Raw genomic sequence first — 26445 nt, forward strand, 5'->3', positions numbered from 1 at the left:
AGCAAATACTAGCCCCGCCCACCTGCTTTTTATTTTCCTAAAGGAGATATCATTTACCAAAAATCAATCTTATCTTAGCAAGTGCTAAAATTTACTAAGATAGGACTGTTTGTGGTAAATTACATATCCCCTAAGAAAATAGAGGACGAGTGGGCAGGGCTAGTATTTGTTAAGATAAGATTGATTTTGGTAAATGACATCTCCTAAGAAAAAAAAGGTGGGTGGGCGGGGCTAAAATTTGCTAAGATAGGACTAATTGTGGCAAATTACATATCCCCTAAGAAAATATAGGGCAGGTGGGCGGGGCTACTATTTGTTAAAATAAGACTGATTTTGGTAAATAACATATGCTCTAAGAAGAAAAAAGGGTGGGTGGGCGGGGTTAAAACTTGCTAATATGAGACTGATTGTGGCAAATTACATGCCTCCTAAAAAAATAGAGGGCGGGGCTATTGCTTGCTTATAAAAAAATCTGTAGAGAAAAGTTAAGCTAAGCACCGCCCACCTACCCGTTCTCTCATTTTTTTCAACAAAAATAAGAAATAAATGTTACAACAAATCAGTAGCATAATAAAAAAACATTAAAGTACGCTTTTGTTTCATTACTTTGTGCCTACGAACACATTCCGCCATGTTGCCAGGACAAACAACAAAAACACCACGTCCATACAAATAAATCTTTATTATCACACTCTTAATTTCCCATAAAAATAAGTGGATATGGATTAACATCTTGGTCCCCCATACAAGTGGCCGGTGATGGAGGCTTAGCCACCGGCTCAGTACTACCCATCAACCAGTACGTAGTAACAAACCCCTTCCCTTTCAACTCAACCTCGCCTCGCAACTCCAGACGAAAAGTCCTAAACTTCTCCAGGATATTTTTAGTAGCTTCACTCACATGTATCTTCAAAGCTGCAATTTTCCAAAAAATGAAAAGAAAATGAGTACTAAATTGGACTTACGCTGTCCGGTACTCTCCATCCGACTAGCTGTGTTTACTGTGTCACCAAACAAACAATAATGGGGCATTTTTTGCCCCACCACCCCTGCACACACCGGCCCGGAATGAATCCCAATCCTCACCTATTCAAACCCAAAATCAAAACCTTGTCACACTCAAGGGTCAAGTAGTACCTTCAACTGGTAGTCCGGATTGTGCTGGATACTAAAGCACCGAATAGCGTCCAAAATCGCCAAAGACAAAAGCGCTATTTCTTTAGCATGCGCATCCCCATTGCGTTCCGGAAGCCCAGACACCACCATGTATGCATCCCCTATAGTTTCCACCTTATAAACATCGAACGACCCTATAATCCTGTCGAAGGTACTATACAGATCGTTCAAAAAATCCACCACTTGCATTGGGCTACTTTTGGCACACAAAGCAGTAAATCCGACGATGTCGCTAAAATAGACAGTCACACATTCAAACTGTTCTGGCTGCACTAATTCTCCGGCCATCAACTGTTGGGCTACCGGACGTGGTAGTACTTGATACAATAGTTCTTCAGATCTTCGCTTCTCTTGACTCAGTTGTTCGGTTTTTTCGCCAACTAGCGCCTCTAAATTGTTGGCGTACTGTTCCATGCGACGAAGAAGGTCATCCATGAGGTTTTCACAATAACCTCTGGAAAAATTTGGAGTGTAAAGGTGGCTACATGGAGGGACTAAGGTTACTTCATTATTCCCCGTAGAGTAATTTTGATGGTCTCGAATGTGGGTCTTTCTTCGGGGTTGTCGTTCCAGCAGCGGTCCATCAAGTCTACCAGGTCTTCAGGGCAGTGCCTGTGGGTGATCGCCGGACGAAACGGGGGGTTTTCGCGAGCAGCAACTCTGGAAATGATTTCTACAACAGATTTATAGCAACTTTCGGGGATGTAGGTACCATGAGGCTCCAGAAACTGTCGAGCGGCTTCGTAGGGTCCCCCTCTCACTATAATCTCCTCTAGAATGATGCTGAAACTATAAACGTCACCTTTTTGAGTAGCTGGAGTACCTGGAATCACTGTCAAAGGAAGCAGTTCTGGGGCCACCCACAACATCTCTGAAACCTCACCACTTAGCCTCTACTTACACCCCTACAAGCTAGTACTTTTGTAAAAATCGGAGTCCTTTTCCACTTGCATAGGTGATGTTAAAGTCGTAAGTCCAAAATCAGAAATCTTCAAAACGAATCGACCGTCAATCAAACAATTACAAGATCTTAGTTTACCGTGAACTGACACTTCGCAGCTGTGGAGGTAACTCATCCCCTGTAAGACCAGTATGACTACAAGACCAATCAAAGACACACCCAACCTTAACGACGTCATGGATCAGCGACATCCGAAAATTCCAGTCTAGTTGGATTTCTTCGTTGTCTAACACGTCCTTCAAGCTCCCCCTTGGACAGTACTCGGTCAAAATTAGTACGGTGGGGCACTCGATGCACGCCCCCAGGAACCTAACGGTGTTCTCGTGGGTCACATCCCGCACTTGCTTGATCTCCCACAGCAATTTTTTATTAATGTCGACCTTCTTTTTCGAAATTTTTTTGATAGCGACGCGATTTCCCTTGTAGATGCCTACGGTGGTGAAGATTTTGGTTTGGATGGAGTTGGTGGAGGTGATGGAGGCGCGGGCGCTGCGTAGACCGAAGGTCTACAAAAATGAGTTTAGATGGGGAAGTGAGGTGTGTTGGACTTACTTCTGGCGGTTTTTGGAGGGCCAGTTTTGATCCGAAGGGTTTGCCGATTTCGATTAGGACTTCCTCGGGGCGGATGCGCCAGGACATGTTGTTGAGGTCGGCGGCGATTCTCATTTGTCTATCAAAGAATCATTCAATTGTTTGACTTGACTCTAGACCACTTACTTGTTGCAGATGCAGACAATCGTGACAATGAAAGCCAGGAAGACCCCAAAGGCGAAAGATCCATACAAGATGATTTTGTAGGTTTCTTCAAAAGAAACATAATAGTTCAATAGTTTGCAAATTTAACCATATTACCATGGTTCCGACAGTCTGGGTCATTGTCCAGGAAGCCGCACCTTGGAATATCGGGTGGTGGGCCTTCCATTCCTCCAGGCCAGTGAATTTTTTTGCCTTGGACGGGCGAATAACGTTTATGGACACCATAGTAGTGGGCCACTACTTCAAATTTTCCTGTAATTGGGTCCAGATCCAGGACTGAGTAATCAGCGTCCCTGTCGCCGTTGTTGTCAATGCGGACATGTCCTGTGATTCCTTAACCAACCAAAATAAAATATTAGGAGTCATAAATAGTGGACACCAAGCATGTCATTCCCGAATTTGATGAAAGTTTAATGGTTTAGGTGACCTTGGGACCTCAAGTCGCTTTAAATTACATAAATACGCAAAAACCCCAGTCATTGCGTTTAAATGAGTTCTTAAGAAAGTGTTGTAAAATTAAACGAGCCGTTTCCGAGGTAATCAATAAATAAGATCGCTTCATCACTACTTTCTATTGACATATCCTGAGTAATCAGTTCTAAAAAGAAGCATATCACTGATTAGTGGGTAAACTATCTCTATACCAAATAATATTTCTTTGAAGTGCACTTAACAAATAAATTTCAGTTAATTTCTGTGTTTAAACTTTATTAAGTAAATTATAGAGAGCATGTCATTCTATTGACGTCATCAGTTTTTTAGAACGGAAACACAATTAGTTAAATTACAGTATAACCTCGATAATCCGGATTAATTGGGGAATTAGCGATTTGTTCGGATCAGCGAATTTCCCAAAAATCAGAAAGGGACTTCATACACCGCTGAAAACAAACTTTAAGAAATAAACCTTTTCCATTATGTATTTGTATTAGGTATTTCCAGAATCATCCATTGAAATATAGCAATTTTTAAAAATTTCGAAAAATTCGAATTTCACACCGAATTTTCTGAAAATATTGCTCCGTTACCATCGACAGGTTATATTTTTGGAATCAGCATGTCGAGATCCAAGTCCCTGAATTTTTTCGCAATTTTCAGACAACTTTTTTAAAAATGAAATTTTTTCAATGGTCTTCAAATTTCGGCCAATTTTTGACATTTTCGAAACTTAACTAAATACATTTTCTTGTAGATTTCGAGCTCTAGAATTTACTTCCGGCATCGTTTCTTTGATAACTGCAATCATTTTGCCGGAATCAGGCGCGGATACAGGATTTCGTTTAGGGGGGGGCAATTTTTGTGGTATTTAACCTATTTCCCAGAAATGCGTTCTAAACAAAAAAAATTATAAAATTTTAACTAGTATACTCTTTTCACATAACATGGGTGACATTTGGTTGTTTTCGTCGTGTACAGTAGATCCTCGATAATCCGAATTAATTGGGAAAAAGGTGTGTTCGGATTAACGATTTGTTCGGATCAGCGATTTTCCCAAAAATCTGAAAGGAAATTGAATAACAACTTCATACACAGTTGAAAACAAACTTCAAGAAATAAACCTTAATTTTATTAAACAAAATTAAAGAATTCTTAAGCAACAATGGATAATAGATGCATTCTAAAAAAATATTATTCCGTGACCATAAACACGCTATCTTTTTCGAACACGCTGGGATCTAGGTATACCCTGATTTTTTTCAGAATTTTTAGACGAATTTTTCAAAAATGTAATTTTCCATTATGTATTCTCGACGATTTTCGAAATTTAACTAAATAGATTTTCTTGTAGATTTTGGACCTCAGAAGTCACTTCTGGTTTCATTTCTTCGATAACTTAAACCTTTTTCCCAGATTCGTCCAGTTGGCAATTTTTAAAAATTTCGAAAAATTCGAATTTCACACCGAATTTTCGAAAATATTGCTCGGTTACCATTAACATGCTATATTTGGAATCAGAACGTCGGGATATACATATCCCTGAATTTTTTCAGAATTTTTAGGAAATTTTTTCAAAAATGAAATGTTCCTCATGCAAATTTCGACCTATTTTCGACGATTTTGGAAATTTCACTACCTAAATACCTTTTCTTGTAGATTTCGGGCCTCATTTCTTCGATAACTTCAACCTTTTTTCCAGAATTAGATAATAATTAATTCAGTGCATTGAAATATGGCAATTTTTAAAAATTTCAAAATAGTCTATACAACATATGTAAAAAGATCTTTTTTGCAAGTAGGTGCGTGTTTCCAAGTTCAGTTCAGATTGTAGAGTTTTTGTTCGGATTAAAGAAGCATCGACTTCAAATAGCCTGTGTTCGGATAATCGTGAATTCGGATTATAGAGGTTGTAGGTACTGTATTTACAAAATGAAATGTGATTTCAAAATTTTGAAATTGGTCAAAATAAAGTACCTCGGTCCTGTGTGAGGGGGGGCAATTGCACCCATTGCCCCCCCCCTGGATCCGCGCTTGGCCGGAATCGACCGTTGAAATATCGAAATTTTTAGAAATTTTCAAAAATTCGCATTTTTTACCGATTCTTTCGAAAATGTTGCTCCGTGATCATCAACACACTATATTTTTGGAATCAGCATGTCGAGATCTACGTCCCTGAATTTTTTTCACAATTTTTAGAAAACTTTTTAAAAAGTGAAATTTTTTCATTGGTCCCCCCTTCCTCAAATTTCGACCAATTTTTGACATTTTCGAAACTTAACTAAACACATTTTCTTGTAGCTTTCGAGTTCTAGAATTCACTTCCGGCATCGTTTCTTTGATAACTGTAATCCTTTTTCCAGAATCGACCGTTGAAATATCGAAATTTTTAGCAATTTTCAAAAATTCGCATTTCATACCGATTCTTTCGAAAATGTTGCTCCGTGATCATCAACACGCTATATTTTTGGAATCAGCATGTTGAGGCCTATGTCCCTGAATTTTTTCACAATTTTTTGACAACTTTTTTAAAAAAGACATTTTTTCAATAGTCCTCCTTTCTTCAAATTTCGGCCAATTTTTGACATTTTCGAAACTTAACTAAACACATTTTTTTGTAGATGTCGAGTTATAGAATTCACTTCCGGCATCGTTTCTTTGATAACTGCAACCGTTTTTCCAGAATCGACCGTTGAAATATCGAAATTTTTAGAAATTTTCAAAAATTCGCATTTCATACCGATTATTTCGAAAATGTTGCTCCGTGATCATCAACACACTATATGTTTGGAATTAGAATGTCGAGATCTACGTCCCTGAATTTTTTCACAATTTTTAGAAAACTTTTAAAAATGAAATTTTTTTCAATGGTCCCCCTTCTTCAAATTTCGGCCAATTTTTGACATTTTCGAAACTTAACTAAACACATTTTCTTGCAGCTTTCGAGTTCTAGAATTCACTTCCGGCATCGTCTCTTTGATAACTGTAATCCTTTTGCCGGAATCGACCGTTCAAATATCGAAATTTTTAGAAATTTTCAAAAATTCGTATTTCATACCGATTCTTTCGAAAATGTTGCTCCGTAATCATCAACACACTGTATTTTTGGAATCAGCATATCGAGATCTACGTCCCTGAATTTTTTCACAATTTTAAGAAAACGTTTTATAACATGAAATTTTTTTCAATGGTCCCCCCTTCTTCAAATTTCGGCCAATTTTTGACATTTTCGAAACTTAACTAAACACATCTTCTCGTAGCTTTCGAGTTCTAGAATTCACTTCCGGCATCGTTTCTTTGATAAATGTAATCCTTTTGCCGGAATCGACCGTTGAAATATCAAAATTTTTAGAAATTTTCAAAAATTCGCATTTCACACCGATTCTTTCGAAAATGTTGATCCGTGATCATCAACACACTATATTTTTGGAATCAGCATGTCGAGATCTACGTTCCTGAATGTTTTCACAATTTTTAGAGAACTTTTTTAAAAGTGAAATTTTTTTCAATGGTCCCCCCTTCTTCAAATTTCGTCCAACTTTTGACATTTTCGAAACTTAACTAAACACATTTTCTTATAGCTTTCGAGTTCTAGAATTCACTTCAGGCATCGTTTCTTTGATAACTGTAATCCTTTTGCCGGAATCGACCGTTGGGATATCGAAATTTTTAGAAATTTTCAAAAATTCGCATTTCATACCGATTCTTTCGAAAATGTTGCTCCGTAATCATTAACACATTATATTTTTGGAACCAGCATGTCGAGATCTACGTCCGCGAATTTTTTCACAATTTTTAGAAAACTTTTTAAAAAGTGAAATTTTTTCAATGGTCCCCCCTTCTTCAAATTTCGACCAATTTTTGACATTTTCGAAACTTAACTAAACACATTTTCTTGTAGATTTCGAGTTCTAGAATTCACTTCCGGCATCGTCTCTTTGATAACTGCAATCATTTTGCCGGAATCGAGGGGTTGAAATATCGAAATTTTTAGAAATTTTCAAAAATTCGCATTTCATACCGATTCTTTCGAAAATGTTGCTCCGTGATCATCAACACACTATATTTTTGGAATCAGCATATCGAGATCTACGTCCCTGATTTTTTTCAGAATTTTTTCAAAAATGAAATTTTCCACTGTGCAAATTTCAACCCATTTTTGATAATTTTTGAAATTTAACTAAATACTTTTTCTGGTAAATTTCGGACCGCAGACTTCACTTCCGGCCTTATTTCTTCGATAACTTCAACCTTTTTTCCACAATTAGTTAATTAATTCAGTGCATTGAAATATCGAAATTTCTAAAAATTTCAGAAAATTCAATACAAGTGCAGAAAGAAGATTTCGCGTCATTTTTACAAGTAGTTGCATGTTTTCAAGTTCAGTTCGGATTACGTAATTTTTGTTCGGATTAAAGAGGCATCGACTTCAACTAGCCTCTGTTCGGATTACTGGATGTTCGGATAATCGTGAGTTCGGATTATAGAAGTTATACTGTATTAGCAATTTTGAAATAATTTTGAAGTCCGCTTAAAATCATAGGTTAGTTGGCCTTCAAGATTTCCACACAGAAAAACAGACAGGCAGACGGAAATTAGAGATTCATCATTCGTTCAACCGACTAACTTAAATAAATTGATTTTCGTAAGTAAGTCGACAAGAATTTAGGCTGAGAGGCCATTTTCCGATTTAACACACGTAGGGCACCACACCGGGACTGAGATAAGTCTGCTAAATTCAACAATTTGTAAATGTCAAGGTGTTTTTTTCTTCGATAATATTAGGTTATTTTCGACGAAAAACTTCCATTTTGTGAGGTAAAGGAATCTGTAGAGGTTTTTAACTAAAAAGGCAAAATATAAGCCCGCCCACCCGCCCTGTCTCAATTGTGATGATTTTTTTATTCGCCGTGAACCAAAGGGGCGGAGCTTAACTGCAAAATAATTATTTCGTAACGAAAAATTAAAAATATGTTTTTGAGTATCGTGTTGTTCAAAGAATAATGTATATTAAGACAAAAAGACAAAATATACACCCCGCCCACCCACCCCATCTCAATTGTGACGATTTTTTTATTGTTAGAAACTTAAAAACACGTTTAAAATGGTAAATTTTTGTAAGGAAATATGGATTTTGCAATTAGGCTCCGCCCCTAGCTCTGCCAACGAATGAAAACTTTATTGCTATTCAAGTCAGGGCAGGTATGGGTGGGGCTTAATCTTTGGTTTTCATTTTTTCTTAGTATACGTTGTATTCTTTGAATAACACGATACTCAAAAAAATGTCTTACATGGTAATCTCGACTAACGATTTAAAAAAATCATCACAATTGAGATAGGGCGGGTGGGCGGGGCTTATATTTTGCCCTTTTTCTCAATATACGTAGTCGTTGTAATATCGTAAACAATAACACAAGTTAATAATGTTGTAAAACTAACGATAACACTTATGCCTTACCATGAAAATCCCTCGCCCACATCCTCGTCGTAATGTTAATCCCGTTCCTAATATCCCCGCCTTCCATCAAAGTCTCGTTCAGCGCCATTCCCAACAAATACACCCCATCATAAAAAGCCCCAATCACAAAATTGATCTCCTCTCCTTCGCTTATGCTATAGTTGTAGTCCCTCAGCGCCCGCTCCTTCACCCTGTCTGCGAAATCCTGGAACTGGTCGCTCGTGGGCTGCAGCAAAGACACCCTCAGCAGCGCCTCGTAGGCCTTCCGAGCCGCCGCGTCGTTGCTGTCTCCCGCTTCCCAGTCGTGGTCCTTCCAGTAAGACCCCTGGAAGATCTCCACGTCCAGGAAGGTCCAGTCGCCCTTGGTCATCCCCAGGGAGTGCGCGGCCAGCATAAACTTGCGCACCAGGCTTCCGCGGACGCTCAAAATCACCACTGCAACAAGGGGGTTACAAGGGCCCGAAAGGGTGGATGGTGGTACCTCTGGCGTACATGCTGGCGTCGCGGAGGTAGTTGTCGATGGATTCGTTGTCGTTGCCGTCCAGCTCGCGCATGAAAGTGAGGAGGCCTTGCTTTTTTAAGCCGTGTTCCAGGTTTTTCCCTAAGAAACGAGTTTGGTTAAGTGTAAGGGTTGCGACGAGAGTGGTAAGTGGAAGTTGTATGGAGCTATGTACAACGCCTCGGTAGCGCAGTAGGCAGCGCGTAAGTCTCATAATCTTAAGGTCGTGAGTTCGATCCTCACCCGGGGCACATCTTTTTTTCTTTTTATTTAAATTAAAATTTATGTGAACATTTGTATTTAATAAATAAATAAATAAATGAAATTAAATGGCAAAGTTTTATTTTACACTTTTAGACAGTTTTTCAGAATATTGATTTACTAATTAATAATTATAATCAATTTTTAAAATTCCCAAGTTTTCATCAAATCTGAGCAAAAAATTATTAAATTTATCCATAAATCACAATATAGTGATAAAAATTCTAGACATAATCTATAAAAATAAAAAAAAAAGAATGTCAGAAGTGGGATTCGAACCCACGCCCACAGAGTGGACCAGAACGCTCATTGAACCTGGTATCAGGCAAGGTAACCTTGAGTCTGGCGCCTTAGACCGCTCGGCCATCCTGACATACTGACAGAGTGCGCCTATGAAGCTATTTCCAGTCCATTTTTTTTATCAATTATGATAACAATATTACTATCAATAAAAATGTGTTAATATAGTTACGACATCTCAAATTGACTCTACATTATTATTTCTGTAGATAAAATAAATTTAGGTGATTTTTCCAAACACTATTATGTATATTAGCGAATAAATAAACGGCGTCACAAAATAATTACAGTTCTAAATATGTTGAATAAAGTTAATGCGTACATCCTATCGTTTTGTTTAAAAAAAAGTTAAAAAAAAAACTACGACGAGGATGGGATTCGAACCCACGCGGGCAGAGCCCATTGGATTAGCAGTCCAACGCCTTAACCACTCGGCCACCTCGTCTTGTCAGCACCGTTCCGCTATATCGTAGATAAATTACAACTAGTTCAAATAAAAAATTGATAAAATAGCAACGATAAAAGTAATGGTTTATGATAAATTTAAAAAGACTAATAGAAAAGGTTTTAATTTTTATTCAATCTTACTTTATTGTTGATTATACGTAAATACATTTTAATGATGTTGATGACAGTGATAATGACAGTATTGGCAGGGCTACAGACTTATAAAAAAAAGATAGACTAGACTTACCAGCAGTTAACGAAAATAAATCAGACCTGTCAAGGATTAGGGCAATATGTCGCCACCCAAACTGCTTAAAAATGCTCGAAAAAACTGACTTCAGTCTACATTGGCAATAGGACATTCTTGTTAGGGTTGGGTACTTGCTCTTGTCTTTCAGAATTCCCTAAAAATTAGTGGTAATATTAACAATAAACAATTTGGTAATTTCGTCAAATTTTTCATTAAAAATGGTCAAGTTTATAATAATAATTATGCACAATGAATTGTTAAAAGATTTAAAATGATTTTTTTAGAGTGACTTTCCATCCATGTTGAAATTAATAACTATTATGAATGTTTAAGATGACTTGACAAAAATATAAGAGTCTATAGAAGTGTCTATAATAATTAATTATAGACACTTCTATAGAAAATACAAGTTATAGATAATTAAGAATTCTTATCTCTTATCTTGTTTGTCCGTTAATTCAATCTTGATAAATCCGGTCAATGCCGGCTTAAAAAAGCTTAATAAAAATATCGAAATCACTGGTTCGTTCCATATGAAATCCCCAAATTTGAATAAAAAATATTACATTTATCTGAACTTCTTTTTCAAAATTGTAAACGTCAAATTTCCAAAGTCTTCAATCTCTTTGTCTCCACTTTTCTAAATTTTCTCTTCTCTGCAACCCGAATCCAGCAACACAAATAGAATAACGCCACAATTAAGCCCACCCCCAATTACCATCACGAAACACCCTAATCAAGCCCATCCGCCCTAATGGCCCATTACTACAAATTCCTCATTTACTCACGGCGCTGTCGCTCTTATTCCACTTCTGCAGGCGGCCCAGGATCCCCGAAGTGACCGAGAGCTCCCCCTCGGTGGGCGGCTGGTCCCCCATTCCCGTGATGATGGGGGTGTTCCAGTAGGCCGCCAGTCGGGCAACAGGTTCAAGGGCGAATAAACAAGCGGGGCCCACGAATGCAATCACGTCGGATTTAAAGTGCATGTCGGCCGCCAAACCGGGGGCGCGGGCGCCGCTGCACGAGGGGTAGCTGCGGGGAAAAGAGAAGAGCTGAAACGGCTGAACTTGACCGGAGCTAATGATTCCATTCAAGGTGGTGCTATCATGTAATTTCGACGGGGGTTGGACTGCATTCATCTAACAGGGAGGAATGAATGGGGTGGTGATTGCTAATTGTCTGGTGGAAGGTGAAATAATGAATTAATGAAATGGGTGGGGGTGGGGATGAAAGTTGATGAGTGGTGGTTTTTGTGGATTATTTTTGGGCGAGAGTTGATTATCAGGGGAATTTTTTTGGTATTCACTAGAAGTTGCCACTCCTTTTTACTCAAAATTATTAAGCAAGCAGACAACCCAGAAATATGATTTTTTTACCTAAGGTTGGCATGGTTTCCGCAATTTTATAGCTTTTTCCTATCTAAAATAATATTGTTCAAGTGGCCCGATTTATTTATTTTAGTTTTTGGAGTAATCCTGCACGTCCCTGACATTAATTTTGTGTCTAAAAAACAAAAGAGTTGTAATCAAAAACAAGTCTTCTAATAGGCAATGAAATCTATTTTTAAAATGATGATACTGCATTTTATTTGACAATTATTTGACAGAGTTTTGTGATCGTAACTCTCAAAGAAAGAAGGCGTTGGTGTTGTCATCAGCATCATTATTTATTACAAATTGTTATAAATTTCGAGGCCTACTAGATAAATATCTTCAAAAGTATTAATTAAATCTATATATAGGGCGTTTCACTAGAAAAAATCAAAGACGAATTTGTACGGTTCTTTGAAGACCATATACTTAAATTATTTTCAGTTATACAGAGTGTTTTATTTTTATGTAACACACATTTTAGTCTTTGCAAATGAAATAACTACCCTATATATTTTTACATATTCTGATTGACCGCTTCTTAGTACTTACAGTTTATTTTTGGAATTCTCTTGCGATGTTGCCACGTTATCCCAATTTTCTTTCAATAATTTGTGAAAAAAAATAAAAGTACGTGCTTTGTTATGGTATAGAGAAAATTGTCTTAATATACAGACTGTTTATTTAAAATTTATTTATATTTAAAATAAATAAATAATTAAATTCAGTTTTCAAATTCAAAATGTTAATTTATATATTTATATATTTATATTTTGCATTTTTTCCGTAATGTGCGTAGTGGGGCTTAATCTTTGGCTTTCTTTTTTACTTAATACATATACAAAGTTAATTATGAACAACACCATTACTTAAGAGCGTGTTCCACATGGTCATTTCTTGTAGAAAATAGTGATTTTTCAATTAAGCTTCGCCCTCCGGGTGATAACGAATAAAAAATTCGTTACAATTGAGATAGGGCGGGTGGGCGGGGCTTATATTTTGTATTTTTTCCGTAATATGCGTAGTCTTCCTTTCATAAGAAGAAACTTGAAACGTATTTAAAATTCTTGAATCACTTATAAAATTTAACAATAATTCGTCCAGTAGTTTCGGAAATTATCTACCTAATATTAGTTGCTAGAGACAGACGACAGAGAGGCACGACAAAAAAAGACAATTAAAAAATGGGGAGACGTAAGAGCCAAAAAAACGAACAATAAAACAACAAAATAGCGATAAAAAACAAGGGGACAAAACAAACAAAAAAAAAGCGACAAAAAGGATTACGAAGACACAAAAAGTGAGTAAAAAGCTATATAGGAAAAAAGGACAAAAAAATAGATGAGAAAAAGCGGCAAAAAGGGGACGAAATGGAGTTGAAACAGTTATTAAAAAAAGGGCAAAGAAGGGAAACAAAAAATACAAAAAGAAATCGAGAAAAAATCCACAACAAAAGCCCACGAAAAAGGGCTACGAAAAATATAAAAAATGTCCACCAAATAAGTGAGGAAAAAACATAAAGAGAAACGAAAAGAGGACAGACAGACGACAGTGAGGCAGAAATTGAAGACCTATTTTTTCATTTTCTAGTTACGCCCCGCCCCTCGGTTTAACAACAAATGAAAAATTCATCACAATTGAGATCGGGGCGGGTAAAAGTGGGGCTTAATCTTTGGCTTTCTGTTTTACTTAATACATATACAAAGTTAATTATGAACAACACGATTACTTAAGAGTACTTATTTTCTTGTAGAAAATAGTGATTTTTCAATTTAGCTCCGCCCATGGTAGAAGGAGACATGGTATAGGCATACGCATCGGGTGTGACGTCAAGTGGGGTGAAATTAGCGCGAAATTTAAAATACAATTCGTTATCTGACAACTAATTGACGTATTGGACAGAGCAATGACAACTCAAGCTGAAATTCCCTAGACTTCCCTAGCGAAGCTCACAAGAGTCACAAGGTCGCTGATGCCACCTAACGTCACAAATGGATGCGCAGACCATTTTTAAATTGGTACATCGGATGCCTATACCATGTCTCCTTCTACCATGGCTCCGCCCTCCGGCTGATGACGAATAAAAAATATCGTTACAACTGAGACAGGGTGGGTGGGCGGGGCTTATATTTTGTATTGTTTCCGTAATATGCGTAGTCTTCTTTTCATAAGAAGAAACTTAAAACGTATTTAAAATTCTTGAATCACTTATAAAATTTGACAAAATCCGTCCAGTAGTTTCGGAATTATCTACCTAATATTAGTTGATAGAGACAGACGACAGGCAGACAAGACAAAAAAAAGACAATTAATAAAGGGGGAAACAAAATAGCAATAAAAAAGGATGAAAAAAAAACAAAAAAAAAAGCTACAAAAGAAGGATTACAAAGACACAAGACAGTGAATAAAAACGCTATAAAAGAAAAAATGGATGGAAAAATAGATGAGAAAACCGCCAAAAAGGGGACGAATGGGAGTTATAAAAAGGGAAAAGAGAGAAACAAAAAAAAATCGAAAAAAAATCACAACCAAAGGCCACAAAAAAGGGCCACGAAAAATATAAAAAATGTTCACCAAATAATTGAGGAAAAAACAATAAAGAGACACGAAAAGAGGACAGACAGACGACAGAGAGGCAAAAACTGAAGACCTATTTTTTCATTTTCTAGTTACGCCCCGCCCCTCGGTCTGAAAACAAATGAAACATTCATTGCAATTGAGATCGGGGCGGGTAAAAGTGGGGTTTAATTTTTGGCTTTCTTTTTTATTTTAATACATGCGTATGCAAAGTTAATTATGAACAACACGATTACTTAAGAGCGTGTTTCACATGGTCATTTCTTGTAGAAAATAGTGATTTTTCAATTAAGCTCCGCCCTCCGGGTGATGACGAATAAAAAATTCGTTACAATTGAGATAGAGTGGGTGGGCGGGGCTTATATTTTGTATTGTTTCCGTAATATGTGTAGTCTTCCTTTCATAAGAAGAAACTTAAAACGTATTTAAAATTCTTGAATCACTTATAAAATTTAACAATAATCCGTCCAGTAGTTTCGGAAATTATATACCCAATAGAAGTCGATAGAGACAGACGACAGACAGACACGACAAAAAAGGCAATTGGAGACAAAAAAGCCAAGAAAAACGAATAATAAAACAACAAAATAGCGATTAAAAAAGGGACAAAAATAAAAAAAAGCGACAAAAAAAGATTACAAAGACACAAAAAGTGAATAAAAAGCTATAAAGGAAAAAGGGACAAAAAACAGATGAAAAAAACCGCCAAAAAGAGGACGAAATGGAGTTGAAACAGTTATTAAAAAATGGCAAAAAAGGAAAACAAAAAACAAAAAGAAATCGGGAAAAAATCCACAACAAAAGCCCACGAAAAAGGGCTACGAAAAATATTAAAAATGTTCACCAAATAAGTGAGGAAAAAACGATAAAGAGAGACGACAAAGAGGCGAAAACTGAAGACCTATTTTTTCATTTTATAGTTACGCCCCGCCCCTCGGTCTGACAACAAATGAAAAATCCATCACAATTGAGATCGGGGCGGGTAAAAGTGGGGCTTAATTTTTGGCTTTCTTTTTTATTTTAATACGTAGGTATACAAAGTTAATTATGAACAACACGATTAATTAAGAGCGTGTTTCGCATGGCCATTTCTTGTAAAAAATAGTGATTTTTCAATTAAGCTCCGCCCTCCGGGTGATGACGAATAAAAAATTCGTCACAATTGAGATAGGGCGGGTGGGCGGGGCTTATATTTTATATTTTTTCCGTAATATGCGTAGTCTTCCTTTCATAAGAAGAAACTTAAAACGTATTTAAAATTCTTGAATCACTTATAAAATTTGACAATAATCGGTCCAGTAGTTTCGGAAATTATCTACCTAATAGAAGTCGATAGAGGCAGACGACAGGCAGGCACAACAAAAATGGACAATTAAAAAAGAGACAGACAAAAAAGCTAAGAAAAAACGAACAAAAATACAAAAAGGTGGAAAAAAAGGCTATAAAGAAAAGCGGCACAAAAAATTGATGAGAAAAACCGTCAAAAAGGAGACAAAACGGAGTTGAAACAGCTGTCAAAAAAGGACAAAAAGGGAAACAAATAAACAAAAAAACTCTAGAAAAAATCCACAACAAAAAGCCACAAAAAATGGATACAAAAAATAAAAAAATTCTACAAATTTAAATTTTTTGTTATGATAACCCTAACAAATTGAAATGTAAAAGGCTTTGCTATGCATTTCAAGTGCGATTTTAGTAATTAAATTTTGTGAATGATGTCAACAAGTTTTTAGTTTTCTTAGAAGGTATGTTATTCACCCAAATTGATCTTAGATTAGCAAGTACTAACCCCGCCCACCCACCCTCTATTTTCTTAGAAGGATCTCATTTGCCAAAATCAGTCTTATCGTAACAGGTACTAGCCCCGCCCACCCACCCTGTCTTTCCTTAAAGGGTATATCATTTGCCAAAATCAGTCTTATCGTAGCTAGTAGCTGCTAAGATAAAAATGATTTTGGCAAATGACATATCCTCTAAGAAACGAGAGGGTGGGTGGGCGGGGCTAGTAGCTGCTAAGATAAGACTGATTTTGACAAATAAGATCCCTTTAAGAAAATGAGGGCGGATGGGCGTTATTAGTACCTCCTGAAATAAAATCGACCGATAAATAATAAATAAGACCTATTTTGGCAAATGACATACCTTCCAAGAAAAGAGAGGGTGGGTGGGCGGGGCTAGTAATGACTGATTTTGGCAAATGACATACCCTCTAAGAAAAGAGTGGGTAGGTGGGCAGGGCAGTAGCTGCTAAGATAAGACTGATTTTGACTAATAAGATACCTTCAAAGAAAATAGGGGGCTAAGAAATCAAATTTTTTTTTCCTAATCTACATCATAGATTTTTTTTATTATTTTTTTGTGACTTCCGAAATCCCCGTACATAACGTACCGAAGAGTTAATCCGCTATTTTTCAGACACTCAATACGTAAAAATATATAAGGTGTTCCATTTAAAAGAATTAAGTTTTAAAAACACTGTATACCCGAAAATAATGTTAATATATGCTGCTGAAGGAACCATACAACTTTAATCTCTAATTTGTTTTTCAATTACTAATAATTAATTTCATATCGAGGACCAGCCTGTATATCATCTCACCTTGAAAATTATCAAAAATTAAAGTTCTAAGGGATAAATAAAGTTCCTGATAAATGAGTAAATTTCTGCCAACAGGATTTTGAAACAGCCTGTATACTTTTCTATAGATAAAGTGAACTCCTGAATGATAATAATAAATTCGAAAACAACCAGATGAAATAATCAGATGAAAATTTACTTGTAAATGAAAGTAACCTTATCACATTTTCTTTTTTTTTTAACTGAATTTGATTCCAAAAACCATTAAAAAAGTCAACAATAATAATTTAAAATCAAAAATTATTTTATGAAAAAATAAGAGTTATTTCGAAGAGGTCCGGCATGGAATTTTCGAAGTAGGCTGTGAGATTAACTTCATTAACTTTTGAGATGACGTCACCAGTTCATTGGGAGGGATAGTCAAATTTTGGTTAGCATTTTTAATGTTTAAAGTTTCTTTAAAATTGCAGTGCGATTAGTTCGGGAGATTATGTGCTAATAAAATCGCTAACAGACAGACAGACGAAAACACATCTTTTGACCTGAAAAAAATAAATTAATCCTGTGTAATATAGTTTAAGCTTCTACTTTTTCTCCGTTAACTTTTAATAAAAAATTGAAATAATCGAAGCGTCATTCATTTCACTTACGTATATAATTTGTTTCTCACGGTCATTTAAAAATCAAGATAGCCTTGTACTTGAAACGCCACTGACGTAAAAACCGAAACATTGAACGTTTAATAATTTACTAAAAATGATCTCACTTGATTCAAAAGATCATTTACAATTAATTAACGGACGTTCATTTAGTTTCATTTTTGAAACAGATTATGAACACGTGTCATACTAATTTGAGATTTAAAGTGTAATAATAACTCGACAAGTTCAGCGATCTGTAGCCAACTCTAAACATGAAAGTAATTGTTATTATTTATTATCGAGTTAATATTTTTTTAATCTTAATCAATCGCATGCATTTTAATTTAATATATGTTATCCACCATTATTATTTAAATATTAGCAACAAATTAAAAATAAATTAATGCCGCAGTTAAATCATAGTTTCACATAAATCACTCGCTACGACATAACATCAACAGGGGATATAGCTCAGTGGTAGAGCATTCGACTGCAGATCGAGAGGTCCCCGGTTCAAACCCGGGTGTCCCCTAGTACAATTTTTTTATTTTTTTCCGCTTCCCCGAAATAGAACATCGAAAATAAAAATGTTAATTTAATAATACGACCCCTCGCCGTACCGTCCTGCGACCGGACTTAATTTTTCTCTACCCGCCGATCCGGAAAATGCGATTCCAGACAAAATCATCTCGACTCGCTGCTTCTTGAAAAACAAGCTAGATCGTGTATGTTCGAGCGACAACTTAACGAAAAAATCCTAATCTCACGAAAACATCCGATTTTCCGGAAGCCAATAAAACCCTTGTCTTTGCCAATTCGGATATAACAAACATATCACCCATCGGCTAACATCAGCCTCAACCAATAAAAAACACATTTTTTATAACTTTATCCGGTTTCGGGGAAAGCCGATATTGAACATAAAAATCACATCGCTGGTAGTAAAATGAATGAATTATCTGAACAGGGGGCGAAACGCTTTAGGTGTATTTACATTGATTTTGCTACAATAATATTTCACGCTTTTGGCTAAATTATCTTAAGGCGACCATAACCGGTGTTGAAAATGTTCGTAATCTGGTTTTTGGAGTAAACAATCTGGTCAGAGGATAACCTAGTCGATCAGTAAACAACAGTTACTCAACACGCAGCTCTTTATCCAGTAATTAAGTGCTGAGATGCCCGTAGAAACAACTAGAATAACAGGGAGATAAAGCATTAATTTTAGAACGACTGTTACTGGTACAAAAAATGCTTGTGACGTCACGCAAATAAAATGAGCTCGCTTCAAACAGAAATATTGATGAATCGCGTCAATAAAAAGCGCTCACATTTCATCGAACATATTTTACTCGCGACAAACTCCGAAATAAAGATCCGCACATTGAAAATATGGCATCAGAGCCTCTCCATCTTTCACGACGCACAATTCGTGTCCAATCTCGCCCTCACATTTTCCTTTCTGCAATAAAATATGTGTTTGTATTGTGTAAAATCAAAAGAAAAAGGCGTTCAGACAGACTTCTACTTCTGGCAATTTTTCCGAGCCGGTCCTGTGGGACAGAAGGGAGATAAGAAATGGCTTTTTTGCACTTTGTCAAATATTTGCTCCGGCGTCGTGCATTTATGCTGTTGTGGTGCAACTTAATACCGTAATGTTTTTATGTATTTGTTTTTCTGAAGGATGGGCAATGTGTCGGCGTGTTATTGAAATTGAAGTTTATTTATAGAAAAATTTTATTTATAAGGTCATGCATAGCAACTCTATCGGGAGCTACAGTTAAAAAACTGTGTGAATAATGGAGAACATATATATTGGATTTTTTTGTAAAAATGTTGTAATGTCAGGATTACATTGTCACTTCGCCACACTAATTAAACCTTAATCCATTCAAGCATAATTTAAGCCCATTACAAACTCGACGATCTTGACTCCATCCAGAGCAATAATCTCCCCCGGTAAAAAATCCTCCTACTCCGAAACGATCTCTATGAATAAAAAATCCATTGAAACCAGACGAATGCATAAATAAGCGCATAATGCGGACATTTGCAAACTATAGAACGTGCAATAATGGCGGAGGTGCCGGGCGTCGAAAGTTGTAAAAGTTTGAATACGTTGCGTTTTTATGTGACTATTCACCGGAAATTCAGCGGCAGAACGACAATTAGGATAATAACACTCGTCGGGTGGAGCTGGGGGGTGCGAAAACTGTGTCAATATGAGGTAAGTTGATCTAAAATTCAATTCGTTGTACAATTAGGTGGTGTGCATGGGGTCCCAGAGGAAAAGTGTATCATGTGTGGAGGGACAGGGAAAATTCATTATAGTCGACAGAGAGAACTAGCGCGGGTGTGGCTGTAAAAACCATTATTATTATTATTATGTGTCTTATACTAAGAGGATTAACATTTCCTGGGTGATAGTTTAGAAAAATACTGTCATAAATTTATTTTAAACTCCGTTTAAGTGCTTCTCTGTTCCAATTAAAAAAAATGTAATCATCGCACCAATTAATCTAATAACATTTTGATGTACTTAAGATTATCAAAAATGATAAAATCCTAAAATAAAATAAAACATTTTAAGTTCTACAAGTACAAATGTACTAACTCATCATTCTTACAATACATTTCGATATATGTATGTACTTCAAGGGTCTATCATAGATGCGCTTCTCTTCTTATTTTATATCAATGACATATTTACTACATTACTATAACTCTCTAATTTAATCTTGTTTGTTGACAGAAAGCAGCTTTCATCCGGTAAAGTTAAGCAGTTAACCTAGAAACTAGAAGCTGGTTTTATGCAAATAAGCTTTACTTTTGATAAATCTGCACGTCTGCTCTTTTCAGTTTCAGAAATGTCGCGTGTTAAATTAACCGCTCGGAATTTATTGAATTAGTCCTGACGAGATTTCTTTCCACATTGTTCTTTCAGTGTGGCATTCAGTCATTCAATGAAAATTCCGCTTCGCCATCTATAAAGATAATTAGTTCTCTAGAGGTTGGACAAAGAAATGGTTGGTAGCGATAAATGTGTATTATTTTTGACATGAGGTGTTTCGTAAAAAAAGACTAAGTTGTGTGTTACGCCTTAAAAGCAGAACACTCTGTATGATTAAAAATAATTTTAGAGTAATTATTTAAAGGACCATACAAGTTTAGTCTGTATATCGTCACCTGAGAACTTGTTTGATCTAGAGACCAGAGCGCATTCAGGCCAATATCGACTCTAAGCGATTTATCTATAAGAGAAGAACTAATCCGTTTCGTCAACTTATAATTTTGTTGAATAAATACGCTATCGATATTTTTCTCGATTTTTCAACTTTAATAGATGTCTCAATTTTTCAAATTTTCAATTTCTCGATTTTTTTATTTTTGGATTTCTCAATTTTTGTCCGCTTCAATTTACGGTTTTTAAATTTTTCGATTTTTCAATTTTTCAAGTTTTGACGTTTCTAAATTTTCAGTTTTCCGATTTCTGAAGTATTTTTTTTATTTTTACATTTCTGGATTTCGATTTTTCACTTCTTCAATTCTTCAATTTTTCGATTTTTTAAGGTTACGATTTTTCGACTTGGCTTTTTAATTTTTCGATTTTTCTATACATATTTATTTTGATTTTTCGGCTTTTTTTTGATTTTCCGATTTTATACTTTTTGGATTTTCAATTTGGCGTTAAATTTCAGATTTTTCTATTTTTCGACTGTTTTTAACTATTGTTCTCGGCTTTCGACTCCTCGATTTCTTGAGCCTTTGATTTTTGCTCTCGGGCTTTTCAATTTTTCGATGTTTCGACTGCTCAATTTTTCAATGTTTTAAATTCTGGAGTTTCGATTTCTTGATTCGTCAATTTTTCAAATTTTAACGTTGCTAAATTTACAGTTTTCCGATCTCTCAATTAATCTATTTTTGACTTTCCTATTTCTCGACCTCAAAGTTTCGATTTTTTAGTTCTTCAATTCTTGGATTTTTCGACTTTCTTGGTTTTTCGATTTCTCAATTTTTGGATATTTCTTTCAGTTTTGGTACTTTTCAATAATTCCATTCTTCGACTTTTCGACTTCTGCATTTTTCGATTTTTTATTTTTTGGATTTTCAGTTTTTCGTTTTTTAAACTTCAGATTTTTCAAATTTTCGACTGTTTTATATTTCGATTTGTCAATTTTTCAACTTTTCCGTATTTTAATTTTTAAATTTTTAAAATTATAGATTCTTCGATTTCTCGAGTTTCCAGTTCTATATTTTAATTTTTCGATTTTCCGAATTTTTAAATTTACGGTTTTTCAATTTTTGAGATCCCGATTTATCAATTTTTCTATTTTTAACTTTTCGATTTTTCAATTTTGGCCTATTTCAGTTTCTCAGTTTTTCGATTTTTCAACTTCTCGACTTTCCGACTCCTGGATTTCTCGATCTTTTGATTTTTCGATTTGTCGGTTTTCGATGTTTCGATTTTTAAATTTTCCAATTTTATAAATTTTCAGATTTCGATTTTTCGATGTTGATTTTCCAGTTTTTCGATTTTTAAATTTTAGATTTTCGAGTTTTTATTTTTTTGATTTTTTGATGTTTTAATTTCTCCATTTTTCAATTTTACGATATTTTAATTTTTCAATGTTTTAAATTTTAGAATTTTCGATTTTTTGATTTTTCAGATCTTCAATATTTCTAGTTTTCAATTTTTCAAATTTTGACGTTGCTAAATTTTCAGTTTTCCGATTTCTCAATTAATTTATTTTTGATTTTCCCATTTTTCGACTTCTCAAAGTTTCAATTTTTCAGTTCTTCAATTCTTCGAGTTTTCGATTTTGCTTTATTGATTTTTCGAGTTCTCAATTTTCCAACTTTTTTAGTTTCTCAATTTTTGGATATTTCTTTCAGTTTTGGGATTTCTCAATATTTCGATTCTTCAACTTTTCCGTATTTTAATTTTTAAAATTCTAGATTTTTCGAGTTTCCAGTTCTATATTTTAATTTTTTGATTTTCCAAATTTTTAAATTTTCGATTTTTCAATTTTTTCAGATCTCGACTTATCGAGATTCGGATGTTTCGATGTTTTGATTGTCCATTCTCCCGATTTTCCATTTTTTCGATGTCTCAGTTTTTGAATTTTTAGATTTGTTGGTTTTTCGATTTTTTACTTTTCCGTTTCTCAATTTTTAAATTATCAAATTTTTCAATTCTCCCTTTTTTTTAAATTTTCGAGTTCTCGATTTCGAATTTTTACTTTTTCAATGTTTTAAATTTCAGATTTTTCAGTTCTTCGATATTTTTTAATTTTTCAAATTTTAACGTTTCTGAATTTTCAGTTTTTCGATTTTTCAATTAACCTACTTTTTGATGTTCCATTTTTCAAATTTTTAATTTCCTAGTTTTTGGATATTTCGTTCAATTTTGTGATTTTTCAGTTTTTCGATTCTTCAATTTTTCGATATTTGAGTTTTGGAATTTTTTAGTATTTTGACTTTTCGATTATTCGAGTTCTGGATTTTTCGATTTCTCGACTTTTTAGACTTTTTACTTTTTGAATTTTCAATTTTTCGTTTTTAAACTTTAAATTTTTCAATTTTTCGACAGTTTTATACTTCGATTTCTCATTTTTCAACTTTTCGGTATTTTAACTTTTCAATTTTTGAATTTTTGAAATTTTTAATTTTTCAATTTTCCACTTTTTTTTAATTTTTAGATTTTCTAATTTTTCAATTTTCGAGTTTCGATTTCTCGATTTCGAATTTTCATTTTTTTAATTTTTCAATATTTTAAATTGCAGATTTTTCGATTTTTCAGTTTTCCTATTTTTCAATTAATCTATTTTTTGATTTTCCCATTTCTCCACTTCCCAAACTTTCGATCTTCCAGTTCTTCCGTTCTTCAATTTGTCGATTTTTCAAGTTTTTGATTTTCCAATTTTTCGATTTTTTAAGTTTCCGATTTTTCGACTTTGCTTTTTTGACTTAACGGTTTTTCAAATTTTCAAATTTTTAAGTTCCAGATTTTTGGATATTTCGTCGAATTTTGTGATTTTTCAGTTTTTTGTTTGTTCAATTTTTCGATATTTGAGTTTTGGGATTTTTTAGTATTTTGACTTTTCGATTTTTCCAGTTCTGGATTTTTCGATTTCTCGACTTTTTACTTTTTGGATTTTCAATTTTTCGCTTTTTAAACTTTAGATTTTTCAATTTTTCAAGTGTTTTATACTTCGATTTGTCAATTTTTCTACTTTTCGGTATTTTAACTTTTCAATTTTCGATGTTTCGATTTTTGAATTATCCGATTTTTCAATTTTCCAATTTTTAAAATGTTCGTGTTTGGATTTGTCGATTTGTTGATTTTTCAGTTTTTCGATTTTTAAATTTGAGATTTTCGAATTTTTATTTTTTTGATGTTCGGGTTTCTCCATTTTTCAATTTTACGATGTTTTAATTTTTCAATGTTTCACATTTTAGAGTTTTCGATTTTTCAGTTCTTCAATATTTTTTAATTTTTCACATTTTGACGTTTCTGAATTTTCAGTTTTCCGATTTCTCAATTAATCTACTTTTTGATTTTCCCATTTCTCTACTACCAAAGTTTCGATCTTTCAGTTCTTCAATTTTTGGATTTTTCAATTTTTCAATTTTTTAAGTTTGCGACTTTTCGACTTTTTAATTTCCTAATTTTTTGATGTTTTCTTCAATTTTGTGATTTCTCAGTTTTTCGTATTTCGTCTTTTCGATTTTTCAAGTTCTAGATTTTTCGATTTCTCTACTTTTTACTTTTTGGATTATCAATTTTTCGTTTTTTAAACTTTAGATTAAAGATTTTTCAATTTTTCAACTTTTCAATCTCGAGTTTTCAGTTCTTTTATATTTCAATTTTTCAATTATCCGATTGTTCAATTTCCCGATTTTTAAAATTTAGAATTTCCAATTTTTATTTTTTTGAATTTTTCATGTTTGGTTTTCGCGATTTTACAATTTTTCGATATTTGAATTTTTCAATGTTTTAAATTTTAGATTTTTCGATTTCTCGATTTTTCAGTTTTTCAATACATATTTCTATTCTTCAATTTTTCGATTTTTTTAATTTTGCCATCCTGGTTTTTCGATTTTTAGATTTCCCGATTTTTTAAGTTCTCGAATTCTCAATTTTTTCTACATTATCAGTTTTGGGAACTTTTCAAATTCTGAACACTTTGAGTCGACATTGGCCTGAGCGCGTTCCGGTCTGTGGATCAAACAAGTTCTCAAGCAATGAATTATTAAATCTTTCAAATAAATGACGTCATCATTTTTTTGGTGGGGATAACTGCTTACTTTTAATACGTACACTGCAACGAATCATAAAATGACTGAGAACCCGAAAATTAAGTCAACTACGACAGTAGTTTCCAAGTTCATGTAGTTCTAAGAAAACGATATTTCCCTCATAAAAAGAAAAATAATTTTTCCCTGAGGAACAATAAAGTAGAACACGCTGGAATGTAATCAGAGAAAAACTTTACTGTTAATTGAGACCGAAGAAAAAATGCTATTATTTAAGTGTTTTGAGTTTGAACTACCAACTGTCTTTATTTATTTAATTTTAGTAGAAAATAATAAAACGATAACAGCAAAATTCTGCTCAAAAATTTATAGACGTAAAATAATGAATAAAAGTGTAAAAACACAGAATTCATTAAAAAATATAAACTAATGTATAACATAGTGTTAATGTAGTCAGAGATCATGTGATAATGCCATTTAACATTTTTAACACCGTGGTAATGGTGCTATAAATTTTAATTTATCAATCTGGTTGTGACATTAAATCAAAACATTAATGGTCTCACCTTTTTCACGAAAGGAATTCAAATCGATTAATTTTAAAACAATAAATTACGGTTTGTTATTTGCTCGTAAATGTCACAGTAGGTAATTAACACGAACAGGGAACATTAAATTTCAAAGGTTGCCAGACGACTTTTTTCTCGCTGTAAAAATTTTTTATCTACAGTAGAATGCGATGAGGGAGGAAGTGACTAGTAAGAGTACTGGGAAAAGAATTACGTGTTGCCTATATTCCAACCCACTTTTACAGCCTCACCCCCTGTCTCCTTTACCTTTCCTGGACCTTCTTCAGCCTGATCCCGTGATGCGCCAGGAACCTGTCGTTGATCTGCTCGAGGGCCATGTCGATGGCGGGCCCGCAGCGTTCCAGGTCAAACGGCGAGTCCAGGTGGGAGGCCATCAGCACCCCGATGTTGTAGTACCTATACTGGTCGCTCGCGACCTGCTGGAGTCGGGAGAAATGGGCGCACCACGACAGGAATACCAAGATGACGAGTTGAGCGTGCATTGCGACAGAATTTACATTGTATTGTAATCAAGCCAGATTGTTTATCTTAGCTGGGCCGACATTCTCGGGGTTGATTGACTTCGGGGTGGATTTAGACTACGCGCTTGTTGGAGGAATACTAAAGTGCGAAAGTTGGGAAACCACTTGCTGCGCCTGGACACGTGCTGCAGAAGCTGCACGCATGGGGGTGGGAGCGTCCCTTTGTGGGGTGGCAGGGAAGAAGGGGTGGGCATGTAGGTGTTATTAATAAGTGTAGGTGAGAATGGAGAGGATAATTTTTCGTCCTGGGTATTTTTAGAAATGTCTTGAATAAATAATGGGCGACAAAAGTTTGTCGTTTGTTAAATAATTACAGGGTGTACTCAAACTGACGTGATTGTTTTTTGGGATTAATACATATAATATAT

The 26445-nt window shown here is 34.7% G+C and overlaps 1 protein-coding gene and 4 non-coding genes across 5 annotated transcripts; 2 read left to right on the forward strand and 3 right to left on the reverse strand.

Annotated features, from left to right (window-relative positions):
- Positions 1–694: 694 nt before the first annotated feature.
- On the reverse strand, positions 695–26129 carry LOC135123983 (atrial natriuretic peptide receptor 1). The gene is made up of 15 exons (XM_064048843.1): positions 25803–26129; positions 11332–11575; positions 10541–10697; positions 9268–9387; positions 8787–9221; positions 2990–3226; positions 2855–2939; positions 2690–2807; positions 2302–2643; positions 2096–2255; positions 1889–2047; positions 1681–1849; positions 1138–1630; positions 966–1086; positions 695–915 (listed from the first exon to the last, which is right to left on the reverse strand). The coding sequence occupies exons 1-15, from the start codon at positions 26036–26038 to the stop codon at positions 695–697; spliced, it is 3297 nt and encodes a 1098-aa protein (XP_063904913.1). The 5' UTR covers positions 26039–26129.
- On the forward strand, positions 9464–9536 carry Trnam-cau (transfer RNA methionine (anticodon CAU)). The gene has a single exon. It is a non-coding gene; the product is annotated as a tRNA-Met (tRNA).
- Trnal-caa (transfer RNA leucine (anticodon CAA)) lies at positions 9805–9919 on the reverse strand. The gene is made up of 2 exons: positions 9882–9919; positions 9805–9849 (listed from the first exon to the last, which is right to left on the reverse strand). It is a non-coding gene; the product is annotated as a tRNA-Leu (tRNA).
- Positions 10210–10291, reverse strand: Trnas-gcu (transfer RNA serine (anticodon GCU)). The gene has a single exon. It is a non-coding gene; the product is annotated as a tRNA-Ser (tRNA).
- On the forward strand, positions 18170–18241 carry Trnac-gca (transfer RNA cysteine (anticodon GCA)). Its single transcript has one exon. It is a non-coding gene; the product is annotated as a tRNA-Cys (tRNA).
- Positions 26130–26445: the final 316 nt, after the last annotated feature.

This window comes from Zophobas morio, unplaced genomic scaffold (assembly GCF_036711695.1).
Source record: "Zophobas morio isolate AGI-343-1 ecotype UQ-CSIRO unplaced genomic scaffold, CSIRO_AGI_Zmor_V1 ptg000007l, whole genome shotgun sequence".
NCBI lineage: Eukaryota > Metazoa > Arthropoda > Insecta > Coleoptera > Tenebrionidae > Zophobas > Zophobas morio.